Source organism: Phoenix dactylifera, chromosome 13 (assembly GCF_051530095.1).
Source record: "Phoenix dactylifera cultivar Ajwa chromosome 13, Ajwa_hap1_PhDact_Kaust_v1.1, whole genome shotgun sequence".
Lineage (NCBI taxonomy): Eukaryota > Viridiplantae > Streptophyta > Magnoliopsida > Arecales > Arecaceae > Phoenix > Phoenix dactylifera.
The window spans coordinates 24,555,759-24,569,375 of NC_143202.1; the positions used below are offsets into that span (position 1 = coordinate 24,555,759).

Sequence of the window (13,617 nt, forward strand, 5' to 3'; positions counted from 1 at the left end):
AATCCATACACCTCATAATTTAAATTTTTTGAGAAACAGGAATCACACTTTCATTTGAATTCATATGCTTCAAGAAACCCGGAATTGGGAGAGGAGCAGCTCTTGCTAATTTATCTCACTTTTCCTTTCTCTGCTTAGCAATTCTCATCATGTATAGGGCGATTAGGTGCCCCAATGTGCCCCTTTTGGGTCAAATGTACTGCTTTCTCTTGTTTGCCTATGAAAAACATTCCAAATGGATTGAAACAAGCATAGAGATGAAATACACAAAATTCCATGGTCAAAGAGGGCTAGAATTCTGATTTCCATATGCTGTTTTTTTCCTTTCATTTTTTTATAAACATTTTAAGTTATCAAAAGAGCAAAGGCTTGAACTGATTTTATCCCCTTTTTTTTTATAATTCTTGCTCTTTGAAAATGGGAATCTGAAAAATATATCACCAAAGAAAGTATCCTCTCCTCCAACTCCCTCTAAAGAAATCTACGAACCCAATGGCCACTCAGAACAATGGACCACAAATTTCCTGGATTTAGTAGCAAGAAATTTCATACGCGACCTGTATAAATTGAATTCAAGTGTTCATAAATATCAAATGTATTTAGTTACAATGCACATAAAAAGAAAGATGGACAAGAATTATAATGCATTACAATCCTTTTTCAAGGAGGGGGTTGTGGTTGGTTTAGGATAGTGAAGCGCTACAATATATATATTTTTTCTTTGAACTTGCTATGAAGACCTAGGGGCACCAGAGCCCCAGGTCTCCTCTATATAAATGATTCCCCTCCTTTGGACCTCCATCGGCGATTATCGAGCTCCCTTCTCTCTCTCTTCTCCCATTGAGTTCGCAACTGCCAGTCATTGTGCTTGCCAAAAATTAGGGCTATCGGAAGCCATCGGAGCCAAGGTAACACTGTGATATTCTCTCCCTTTCTTTGTTCTTCTTCCCATGATCCGGAACACGACCGTAAAATTGGCCAAAAATCGATCGAAACTCAGACCACCTATTTTTTCCTATTTTTGGCTAAAGTTTTCCTTCTATTCTGACCACCGGCACTACCGTTTCTTGATGTCGCGGTCTTGGTTAAGTCGTCCAAAATCCCTACCTACATCCCTGGTGGGAGCCGGACTCCCTACTATCGGCGAGCGGCCTAAAACACGACAATAATCGAGCCAAGTCTATCCTTGTTCGACCCTATTTGGGCTGATTTTAGCTAGCCAGCTGCCACCGCTGGCCGCTCTCCGCTGCCTCTCATTAGTGCTTGCTGCATCCTTGCCTGACCACAACCATGGTAGCCACCAGCCCTCCTCTCTTTCTCCCATGTTTACCAAGAAAGAAAGAAAGAAAGAAAGAAAGAAGAAGAGAAGAAGAAGGTGTGGAGGGAGAGAGCCCATACTTCTCTTTCTCTCTCTTTTTTCTCTCTTATCTACCTATCTCTCTCTCTAAACGGAGCCCATAAATCCTAAGATCCCATCTACCTATTCTACGTAATTGAGTTGACCCTACAAAGAGTCCTGATCAGTCTTGAAGCCTAGATAGCCTATTGGATCAATGACCCTGGCCTTGTTAAGTATCCCTGGAGCCCATTGATGATGAACCCTGTCGAACGACCTTGATCCTGATTGAGTTTATGCCTTATCGAACGACCTTGACCCTAATTGAGTTTATGCCCTATAACTCATTGTTCGGGTTGCCCAGGCCTGACTCACTTGGAACTGTCGAATGCTATCATCTAGCTAATTTTCTTTGTTTCTTATTATTTTAATTTTATATAAGTAATTGAATAGAAATTAATTTTATTTTTAATATTTTAAATAGGTTTAGTAGATTAGCCCAGCGAAGTTTGATTATCTAAGATGGAAGAGGTAAGTACATCTTACACTCCTTATTATTTTTTAAATGATCATATTTTTTGTGCATAAAATTTATTTGTGGAAGTATCATGCTTTTCTTAAAATTAAGGATCAACATATGTTTTCTGAAAATCATGCTTTATTATTGAAAATAGTTCTATGAATATTTTAATTAAAATAATTTTATTATGAAAGATGAATCTGATCATACCATTTAGTATTTTTTATCTATTTATGTGTATGTTTAAGAAAAAGATATAAGTATTTGAAATGCTCTCAGATAGCTGAGTATGATCCATAAAACTGAGAAAATCAACATCTAGAGCAAGCATCCATACAAACACAGGCCCTGCCAGCGGGTAAAGCATCCATACGAACACAGGCCCTGCCAGCGGGTATAAAGTTGGCATACAAAATAAGAATCTTTGTCGATTATGAACACGTGCTCTGATACGGGTCTAAAGTGACTGTAGCATGAATATTTGTGAGCAATATTTTGAACTATGATATGGCTCAATGGCAAAGGGATGATTTATGAATTTATTTGCAAAATAAACTTAGAACCATATTTTTGAAATATGAATGATTTATGCATGCATGATTGAATTTATGACTTGTTTTAATATACTATACTATGAAATGCTTTAATTTGTAATATTTGTTATTTTTCTTAAATGATACATTGACATGAAAAAACTTATGTTTAATTCAGTAAGGTAGAGTAAGATTTACTTACCGAATCTCTATTTTTATTTTTTTTTTTCTCCAGACAAATAGGGTCGATGGGAACAAAAGATGGTGCAGGCTTGGAGTTCGCGCTAGCAAGCTCGATAATTTTGTAGAAAAAATTTAGTATTTTAAATTGACTATGAATTTATAGTTAATAATTTTTTGAATATTGAGGATTATAGGTTTGGTATTTATGTTCGAATTTAGATGTTTTGAACTAGTATTGATTTTATTTAATCGATGGTAAAATTGGACTTTTATTTATTATATTTTGTTTGAGATGAATTTGCAAGTTAAATGAAATATTTGGCTTCGTGTTATTGTGGGTTGTATCCCTCAGTAGCATGGTCGTATTATGTTCCAGATTTGGGGCATGCATGACAGCATGGTCCTCCTATTCTTTCTCAACAAAGGCCAGGCTAAGGGACTTGCAGATTAAGAAAGTGATGACAATGAATGCTCGCTTTCCACCCTAAGTGCTCAACCATGTAATTCAGCAAGTCATCAATTGGTACTTGGTAGCCTGGTGACACAAAATTTGGTGCAGGTAAGCTCAACGTTACATGGCACATATTTTGATATCTATATTTTTTTTCTTTGAGAACAATGGCAAGCATACCACTCACCTAATAACAGTGAGCGTATACAATGGTTGACAGGAATTGGAAAGTGAGAATGGCTATCAAATTCCCATCCAGCCTATTCTCACAAGTCTTTTGTTTTCTAGAGTACAAAGAGGGGGTGAAACCCCAAAAAGAAATCAAATTCCAGGTTAGGAATAAAGAAAAATATCAGGAAGACAATTTAGGAGCTGGTTAGAAGTCAATTCCAATTCCCCACCGATACCATCCATGAAGAATTTACATTTACTGAAACTAAGAACTCCAGCTTAGTGGCCACAGAATGTCAGAATAACCCCATGCATGAAGCTGCATGAAGTGACACTGGTGACTGTGATAATCACCTAACAATCACTGATTCCTTGCTGTAAACCTAAATTTCCACACCTAATCATTTGGTGCACATGGTTTTCGCTCGACCTTTTCATCGATCTGCGCCGACCCCCGAATCATAACCAATATATAATCACACATGCTTGATGAAAAATGGACGCCATGGAATTGATGGAAGAGTGCATCTCAATCAAGCAGGCTGTGCTCCATGAATTTCCAGAAGTCCACTGCACATGTTATGCCCCAAGCTAGCTGTGACAGCTTCGTCTCGAACAATTCCCACTCTAATCTAAAATTCCAGCCAATTTTATGAGAAGATGAGCTCTAATTCAGGGAAGACAAGATCTATACCATAGGATAAGAGCTTCTTCGATCCTAATCTTTCATTAGGAGAGCGCGAATTATTCTTAGGCCAATGTCTGAATTCTTTGCTCAAAGAATTTGCATATCTTCAACCACATGGATGGTGGAGATTAATGGTCCAAATATATATTCTTTTCGTAAAATAAAATCCAGATATACTGGTGATACCTTTGTTCTCACTACTCCTATCTGTATACCAGTTGAGTGTAATGGCAGCTAAGAGTAGAATTAATGCACTGAAAGAAGTGGTGCAGAAATTACCAAACAGCTATACACTTGTAAGGATATCATTAGGCAAACTGGTTGGCCTCAAGACAAAGCTAAACTGATGTTGGAGGGAGACCTTGCTATATGTAATTAATTGCTAGTAGTTATCAAATGAAGCCTTACAAAAGTTGCTAAGGGGGCTCTTTAGACGTCCTTGCATCTCATGCAAGGTATCCCAGCATAAGCAAACAAGGGAATATCATTTTCTAGTTGGATTATAGTGTCCTAATCTCATCTTTAGCCACTTCTGTTGCATGCCAAAATACTCCAGGATATTCACGCATGTTTCATATATATCTTGGCTTGCGCAGTGTAATTGTTATTCTTCAAGGAAAAAAATGGGACAGATTAAAAGTCTAAAATTTGCTACAATGATTCCATTATGTAGCATATATAAACCACATCCATTAGAAAGTGACTCGAATCACAAGGATGGTGGGATCTCCAGTCTCATATGCCAGCCTATAGTTTTTGTAATTACATCATTTAGCACTCTACAAACATAATTTAATTGAAATCTAGCTGATGCTTGACATGCTATCCTTGCGAAGCATACCTGCAGATTATGAGACCCTAATTCTCTCCAATTCAGGTTCGTATTTGAGTGCATGTAAGTCCAAACTCAAGGGTGGTTGATAGAACATGGCAGGTTGAGTTGGAGAGGATCCAAACTTGATGAGACATTAGCTCCTTTAAAAAATTAACAAGATGATAATGATATACGGTAGCGACAATAATGATGGTCATTTGTAACAACTCAGGGTCTCATGCGATAGTAGTGACGGTGATGATGACCATAAAATTTACATCGTCATTCGTCCAATTTTGATGAGAGAAATGAGATTATGAAGCATGCCTTTGAGAACGCTATGGAAATGGGAAGTTCACATATTATGGATTTGCATAAAATTTATGGACAAAATAAGAATCACCAAAAATGGAGAAATTTATGTATAGCATGCACTATGTTTTTAAGATAGCATAACCACCTATTGATTTGTTTCGAATTTGAAGAAGCTCAACCTCTACTGGCCTGCCACGTGTTACAAGAAAATTGGTACTTTATACCACAATCTTACTGCATATTGCCCTGACCTATGAATCATACTGATTCAGTGAATCATGCCATGGTGGTTATAGCAATTTTTTTTTATACCATGCAATGGTTGGGTATATTAGCGTTATTTCATTCATAAACTACTAAAGGTCCAACTGAGACAATCACATAACTCCTTTATTCTTCTTTTCAACGTTCCTATGCTAAGCTCCAGGGATAAGAGCGCTGAAGTCTAAACTATACTTGCTTTGGGATCAATCAACCTCATAATTGAATTACTATTCTATTCCTCGGGATCGTTAACAGATTAGAATAAAAAGCAGCTAGTAGAATAACCCCGAATTCCCTCAAGTCTCATTCCCTCGACTTGTCTTCTACGTTACTTACTCTATCCCAACCCGGCGGCGTAGCTGCCGGCGTCAACTTTTTGACACCCGTGACATAATATAACTGCACCGGCGCCACCAACGTCCAAGACTTTGTTCTAAGGTTTCTGGGGGGCTTGGCCGGAGAATGGCGTCGTCGTCGTCATCGTCAAACTCCGGAGTTCCACCGGGGTTCCGGTTCCACCCAACCGAGGAGGAGCTCCTCCTCTACTATCTACAGAAGAAGGTCTCATCTGAGAAGTTCGATTTGGAGGTGATTAGGGAGATTGATTTCAATAAGATAGAGCCATGGGATTTGCAAGGTAATATTGGAAGTCTAGGTTTATCTATAAAAAGTGGGCTTTATTTAAGCATTATATGGAGTAATAAATGAATTGTGATTTAGGAGCTCATCTAGTTAATGGTTTTTGGTGATTGAAGCTTGTTAGCTGCAGTGGCGAAATGATGTAAACTTTGTTTTCTTCGGAAGATAAAGATGACATAAATTTTCAGCCACTGAATTGATGCTCTCCCCACATAATAGTTTAAATTGCATCACATAATATCTTATGTTTATTAGGAAGCATGTATTGATTCGAATATTATTTCAGGTACTTTGTTTGTATATTGTAAATTTTGAAGATATATTTCAACCCAAAGTGTTTACAGCAAAACAATTTTTCTTCTGTTTAAGTTGAAGAAAATTTTGATCTGAACCAGGTGTGGTTAAATTAAGGTAAATTACGACCGTTGTGAAGCGGCACCTTATCCCGTTATGCTTCAGTAGGTAAAATGGAATTTGGTCCATGAAGGGATGTGTTATAATTTCTCTGTTTTTAGATATTTAATGCGATTTTTCTCAAAGTATGTATGCAGTATGTTTTTTTGAGGGAAGTATGTGATATGTTTATACCATGATAATTTATTTTTTTTGCTAAACCGAATGAATTATACCGTTCTAGTACGAACACATTAAAAAAAAAATTTTAAAAAATAGCAAATTATGGAGAGCTCTGAGCAACTTTCTTTTTCCAACCCATAGGGCATCTTCGGAGTGATTAGCCACATACAAGGCCACCCAGTCCGCGACTCCATTTGCTCTAAATACATACTTGGCATGATAAATTTTCATACATGAAGTTGTCAATCTTCTATTTCTACTAATTCTCTTCTATATCTTTTTATTTTCTTTTTTTTCCTGTAGTTTCTACATCAGGGTTTAAATTGCAGGTCATATGTTTTATCGTCTACTCCTTATCACATACAGGCAATCCTTATTTATGGAAAGATCTGCCTTACACTAATTTTTTTCTTTCATTTGATGTCATCTTGCATTCACTATTATCGACCATTAAAGTTTGTTATGAAATTGGAGTCTTGTTTATCTACGTTAAAATATATCATCCCTTGATATATCATTTTTTGCCAGCAGAGATCTATTGAATTAATTAGAATTAGTAAATAAAAGATAAAAGAGAGATATTCATTGTTACTTTGTTTGATAGATGAATGTTATAGTACTTCTTGTACCTTTTGACCTCTTCCAAGTAATGGACTTACAGGATTCTGGCCCACCCCAGTCCCCTTGGATATGTCTTTCCCGGTGAAAAATAGAAGTCTCAGTAGTGATGTTTTGTATATTTGTATTTCTTTGGGAAAAAAAAAAAAATCTAATTATACACTTGATTCTCTAGGAAATTAAAGGGCAATAAAAAAGAAATATGGCGTTACTATTTCCTATTCTTAAGGGTCATTCTCCTTTAAATATCTAATGTTTTGGGTGAATGTTAAGATAGAACTGGCTAAATGTATTTACAAAATATTTTTAGATCATAGCATACTGAAGGAGAAACTTTTGTTGAGTCTATAATAAACCCTAGAGAGCCAAAAAGGAACATTTTTCTTGATCATAGCTTGCGGGCCAGACTAATTTGCTTATTATTGTAAGATACCGGTTTGAATCTAATCGATCTATTCTATTATATATATCTTCTATAACTCTAAAAAAAGAAAGCAATTAAGTGTTTTAGATATTAGATGTACTGAGAATTAGAATTTGTGAAGAAATCTTGTATTCTGAAAGTTCCAAATTTTTATGGTAAACTTTTGCATTTTTTTTCTATCCATGAATGAAAGTTAATAGATAGAATCATACAAATATTATGTACTTTGTTTTTTTTTTCTTTTTCTTTTTTTCTGATTTGCCTTCTTGTTTTGTTATCCTTTTTTTTTTACCTACCGCAACAAGTTTAGACATGTACGCACACGTGGAATGCTAGCATGAACAATGTTGCGTCTAAGAAAAATTACTAAAAGAGATCACAAAATTGTTCTAAATGAATGCAACTTCTCACATGCTCTCAATTTCCTGGCTTAGAGAGATGTAGAATTGGATCCACACTCGAAAACGAATGGTATTTCTTCAACCACAAGGATCGCAAGTACCCCACCGGCTCGAGGACCAACCGCGCCACCAACGCCGGCTTTTGGAAGACCACCGGCCGGGACAAGTGCATCAGAACCAGCTACAAGAAGATCGGCATGCGCAAGACCCTCGTGTTCTACCGCGGCCGCGCCCCCCATGGCCAAAAGACTCATTGGATCATGCATGAATACCGCCTTGAAGAAGACTCCGGTGCCACCGCCGGCAGCAGCAGCAGCAATGCCGTAAGCCCCTCCTCTCCGATTCTCTTTGGACTTCACTAAAATTTTTTCAATAACTTATATTTGGTTGAGCATATATTTTTCTAAAAAAATATATAAAATATATATTATCCGAAAAATATCTAAATTCTCAATAAGTGAGAATTAGACTTTTTCATGCGCCATATATAATTTTTTTTAGAAAAAGTGAAACGTAGAAATCTTATTCTCAAATATGAGATATTTTCCTACTCTTCCCGTGAAACCAAACAAGCCTTTGTTGTTTTATCCATACACACACCATAGATGTCATGCTAATATACATGATTGTCTTCTAACAGGAGGGAGGCTGGGTGGTGTGCCGGGTGTTCAAGAAGAAGTGCTTCTTTAAGCCTGGGACCGAGAGCAGAGCAAGCCAAGGCTCGGAGAACTACATGATGACCACAGCCAGCCATGGCCAGCTTTGGCCATTAAGCTCTCAATGCATCCATCCACACCCAGCCTCTAACCATTACTATTCTCAGTTGCCCCTGCAATCCTACTCTCATGCCCAGGTGCAGGACCTGCTGAGCAACCACAGGCCGACGGGCTGCAACTTCTCCGTGCTCCCCGGCGAGTCCTCGGCGATGGTCAGGCCTTACGAAGGAGAGCTCCAGGCCGGGGCCGTGCAGCCTGTGGGGGAGGGGATCAGGGATCAGAGCCTGAATGATTGGGCAGTGATCGGCGGCGTTGATAGGAGGTTTGGAAGCGTCGGAGGTGCCGCTGTGCAGCAGATGAATCAGGTTTCCGGCCAACACGGTGGTGAGATGGATTTGTGGGGATATGGCAAGTAAATTCAGATTCTTAAATATAACGGGAATTTAACACCATGTTCTTTCTTTGATCGGACTTTAATACAACACATATTCATACAAGATTTGCACATATAAATTGTTTCTTGTCGTGGTCCTTATATACTCCCTCTATTCAAGTCTTGATGTCCTCGTCTATAAAGACTATGAGCTAAGTTTGCTCTGATACCATGTCACAATCGAAGACCTCGCTCAAAAAAACTAGCCAAAGTTTTTGGATTTCTTAGTCTTATATAGGTATTCAAGATCCCTTTGGAGAATGAAGGATATGGAACTAAACACACACCCATACAGGCCTTCAAAGTAACTACATATATATTAGAGAATAAGCGTCCATGTATAGCTACTAGGGATCAGAAATTAAATTTTTTTTTAAAACTTGGAGTAAGAATTAAAGTTAGCCTACAAAGATTACAAAATTATTGTTTGTTGTAATATGGACCAAATGTTACTGGCGAGCGAGAGAGCATCAGCTTGAGGGAACTGCCGGTACATGGTGGGTTTTCCATCCTTTTGATTTGAAGGGAGGTGGAAGGTGTGACTGTTGTTAATTTTAATATGATCTATTGGGTTAATAACTTAACATGATAGAGACAATAATTAGATTTACCACTCCAGTTACAAGAGTTGGGATAGATTTTTGTTGTGATACCTGTAAATATGTGGCTGATCTGAACTATCTGTCAGGTATTGGTCCAAAGATAAATCCATTCAATTGTTAAGTTTGGATTAAGTCTATTAAAAGTTTTTCCATCTAGAATCCAACTTGACTCAGTCATAATATACATTAAGTATGCTATATTTTTGATTTCCTTGAATCCTATCCAACATGAATTGAGTTTGAAACGTAGTTTTGCTCTATAATCACTGCTATTTGTTTATCGCGAGATGGCCATGATGAAGCTGGGCTAGTGTATTGCATGGGGCACCATACCATCATACCAAGTATAGAATAGTGAAATAAAGTAGATGGATCGGCTGATTGCAGCTGGAGGATGGTGTATTTTTGATAAGTTTATCTTAGTGGCGGAGCTGCGTGCGGCGTGGAAGGGCCTCGTTCAGGCCAGAGTGCATCTAGGTGCTGGACGGGTCCTTTTTGAGGGTAATTCGGCTACAGTGGTCGACTGGATTCGGAACGGACGTACCAGGACAGACTTGCACCCTCTAGTTTATGATATTTGTCATCTTGTGGGCAGTTTGACTTATTCCGAGTCCCACATATTTTTCGGAAGGCGAATAGTGCGGCGGACTGGGTCGCCTCCTTTGCAGCACATCATTCTAGATCGTCGCATGAGATGTCCTGGAGCATGTGTTGGTGGCATTTAAGTGTATTTTGTCTTCTGATTATTCTGGACGTACTCACGGCATGTAGTGAGATGCCGGTTCGCCTAAAAAAAAAAAAAGTAGATGGATCTACCATCCCCTTTGCTAAAAAAAAATCTTTAGTGCTGCGATAGATACTAGATTAAAATCACAACATATCTAATAATGCGAAATAGAGATAAAGGAGTAGTGACATATAAAAATGATTTAAGTAAATTGGTACCAGAAATCTTAATTTGCTTGACCCAAATCTAGCTAATTTAACTTGATCACTTTCCTGTCCTTTGCCCTTGATGGTTGCAGCTTGGGCCTGCACATGACACGGTCTGATGGGAGCTAGATCAAACCCAATCATTTCAGCACAGGCTCAAGCTAGCCCCATGTCAATTTTTGGCCCGGATTAAATCCTGCCATACATATATCATCACACCGGATGGACATGATTCTTTGCAAAGACCAAAGTGCATGCATTTCATTGCTTGATGAAGTCTTGTGCTGGAATGAATCCCCCAAATCCCTCAAAAATCTCCGACAAATCCATGCCCCAGATCCTCACAAATCCCGACCTCCGCGCCGACGCCAACCTCCTTTTCGGCTTCATCTCTTGCTGCTCCCAGACCCAACCCACGCCTCCTCCCCAAACTCCACCAACTCTCTTTATGGAACCACCTCTTCTGATCCTCCGCCCAGTCCTCCACCTCCCCCTCCCCTCTCTCCCCAACGCCTCCGATGCCGCTGCAGCCCTCCATTGCCAAATCATTAAACTCGCCCACGCTCCCGATCGGTTCTTGCTCGCTGGTTATTCGAATTTATGCTCTAAGACAGGCTACTTGAATGCTGCAGAGCAACTGTTTGTAGAAATGCCTGAGAGAGATGTTATTGCCAATAGTTGCAATTGTCAGACCCGTGCGGGCATGTGTTTAGTCCAATTATTCGCTCAATAGATCTTAGGTACTTATACAGAATCAAGGAACCCAAATAATACCTTTCAGCTAGCCATTTTAGGTGAGATACTGGATTGTTACAAATAGTATTGAACTCGACTCATAATCTATATGGATTAGGGAACACTGCACGAGCTAATCGTCGTGTTTATAATTTAATTTTGAATGAATTTGAATTCTTAGCCCGACGAAGACGTCAGGGCTTGAACAGAAAGAGTATGTCGAGACCCGTGCTCAGTTTCTTGCTATAGCAAGCAGTATGATATTTGTGCTGCATGTGAATATTTCACGGGCATCCGGTTGGGGCAGCTGGAGATGGAATGCAAGTTGTTCGATAGGATGGGGTTGGCGAAGAAGTCGGTGATGTGGCATATGATGATCTCAGGCTACTTCATCATAGGGAGTTCAGTATGGTGGTTTTGATGATGCAAGTAGAGAAGAAGAGGCCTGCTGTGACCACCATGTTGAGCTTGTTGTCTGCTTGTGCTTATCTACTAGAGTTAGATCCTAATGATGGTGCTAATTATGTATTTCTGTCAAATTTATATGCATCGTCAAAGCACTGAAATGATGTGGAGAGATGTTAGGCAGATTATGATTGAAAGAGGTGTGCGAAAAGTACATGGATGTAGTTCTATCTAGGTGAATAACATGTTCATGAGTTTGTGGTTGGTGATACCTTGTACCTGCAGTTTGAACAGATAAATGCTTTTCTGGTTGAGCTTGAAATGGAATTGAGGAAGTCTGGGTATCAGCCTAGTGCAGATTCTGCACTTTACGAAATAGAGGATGAGGAGAAGGAGAATGTGGTTTTGTATCACACTGAGAATATTGCAATTGCTTTCGGGCTTATGACTAAAAGGGGAAAGAACCCGATTTGAGCGGTGAACAACCTTAGAGGGTATAGCGATTGCCATGAAACAATAAAATTTATAGCTAAGTTACTTCAGAAGGAGATAATTGTTGGGCCGATTGGAACCAGTTCGACAATTTCAGGGACAGAACCTGTTCTTGCAAGTATTACTGGTGAAGATAGAAGCAGATGATGTGTCCTGATTCAAGCTTCGTTGAAGTTATGTATGTTCATTCATTTTCAGTTGACTTCAATTTGTAATTTTGTAGTTTGAGCCCTTTTTTTAATGACTGACCAACAACAGAAAAAAAACCCACCATGAGTGGAGTTTTTTTTGTAACTGGACTGTTACTAATGCTAAAAATTTGTGAGAGCTATATCCATATTTATAGCTTAAGCTTTCCACCAATCTGCTCTTAGTTTTTACTGCTTGCGAAAATGCATAGTAACTTTCCTTTGTTTGTCACTCAGGATAACTTAACAGTTTTTTGTTGTCACTATTAATTTACATGATCATTTTTGTGTGTGTGTCTGTGGGGTAGGGTGTAGGGTAGAAGAAGGCCGACAGGGGGTTAAACTCTCCACCAGATACGACTAACCCCTGAAACCCTAGTGAAGCCAGGGTTTGGACCTATGTCTCTAGCACAGACACAGAGATTTACCAACTCAGTAACTTGGCACCTTCGGACCATAAATATATGTTTGATTCTGCTATTTTTCCTGAATCAGTGATATTAATGCGCCAATATGGGCAATCTTGATACTACCAAAAGTTTTTCCACAAGTCAAACAGTCATTTGTTTGGTGGCTTGGACACCTTGGTTGCATTCTCTTCGTTACAGGAAGGTGGATTCATAAAGCAATCCCTCATTCATACAAAACAGATTCATATGCTGATGACAGTTTCTTGTTCCATATATTTAGTTTTCCATATTTTTCATTTGTCACATTGAAGCTTTTATCGTTTGGATCCCCTGTTTGGTCATCTTTCGTGAAGAACATGCCCATTTCATATCCATGTATCTGTTTTCTTACTTCGAAGTTTATGTCTATAGATTCATTGCGTATTATGCAGATATCTTTTGAGAGATGACTGTGTGTGTACTCTAATTATTAAATTGCAGAACAAGATTGTTTTCTATCTCTGCTTGTTCCTTTACTGTTTGGATTTTTTTTTTCCCATTCATCTTCAGGGCAATGCAATTTTTATCTACTTCTTGGGGTGTCTTATATTGCTCATCTGACGTGCTGGGACTTTTGCCCTTCAGTCTGTGCATTTCGCGGACGCAGTCCTGGGCATACTCTCCATGGACACCCTCTTGCCTTACGGACACCCTCTTCCCATTGCCAAGGCTCAGTGGCTTGGCAAGAAGATGCATTTAATATGGTTGATAATGGTAATTCAATCAACTCA

The 13,617-nt window shown here is 38.7% G+C and overlaps 1 protein-coding gene across 1 annotated transcript; it reads left to right on the top strand.

Annotated features, from left to right (window-relative positions):
• The first annotated feature begins 5,595 nt into the window (after nucleotides 1-5,595).
• Nucleotides 5,596-9,188, top strand: LOC120112255 (protein BEARSKIN1-like). The gene is made up of 3 exons (XM_039131125.3): nucleotides 5,596-5,912; nucleotides 7,967-8,256; nucleotides 8,574-9,188. The coding sequence occupies exons 1-3, from the start codon at nucleotides 5,738-5,740 to the stop codon at nucleotides 9,063-9,065; spliced, it is 957 nt and encodes a 318-aa protein (XP_038987053.3). The 5' UTR covers nucleotides 5,596-5,737; the 3' UTR covers nucleotides 9,066-9,188.
• Nucleotides 9,189-13,617: the final 4,429 nt, after the last annotated feature.

Excerpts from the sequence above, each read along its gene's own strand:
- LOC120112255 (XM_039131125.3), top strand. The coding sequence starts at position 5,738 with ATGGCGTCGTCGTCGTCATCGTCAAACTCCGGAGTTCCACCGGGGTTC. Across the intron at positions 5,913-7,966 it reads AGAGCCATGGGATTTGCAAG|AGAGATGTAGAATTGGATCC; the intron begins GTAATATTGGAA and ends TTCCTGGCTTAG. Across the intron at positions 8,257-8,573 it reads GCAGCAGCAGCAGCAATGCC|GAGGGAGGCTGGGTGGTGTG; the intron begins GTAAGCCCCTCC and ends GTCTTCTAACAG.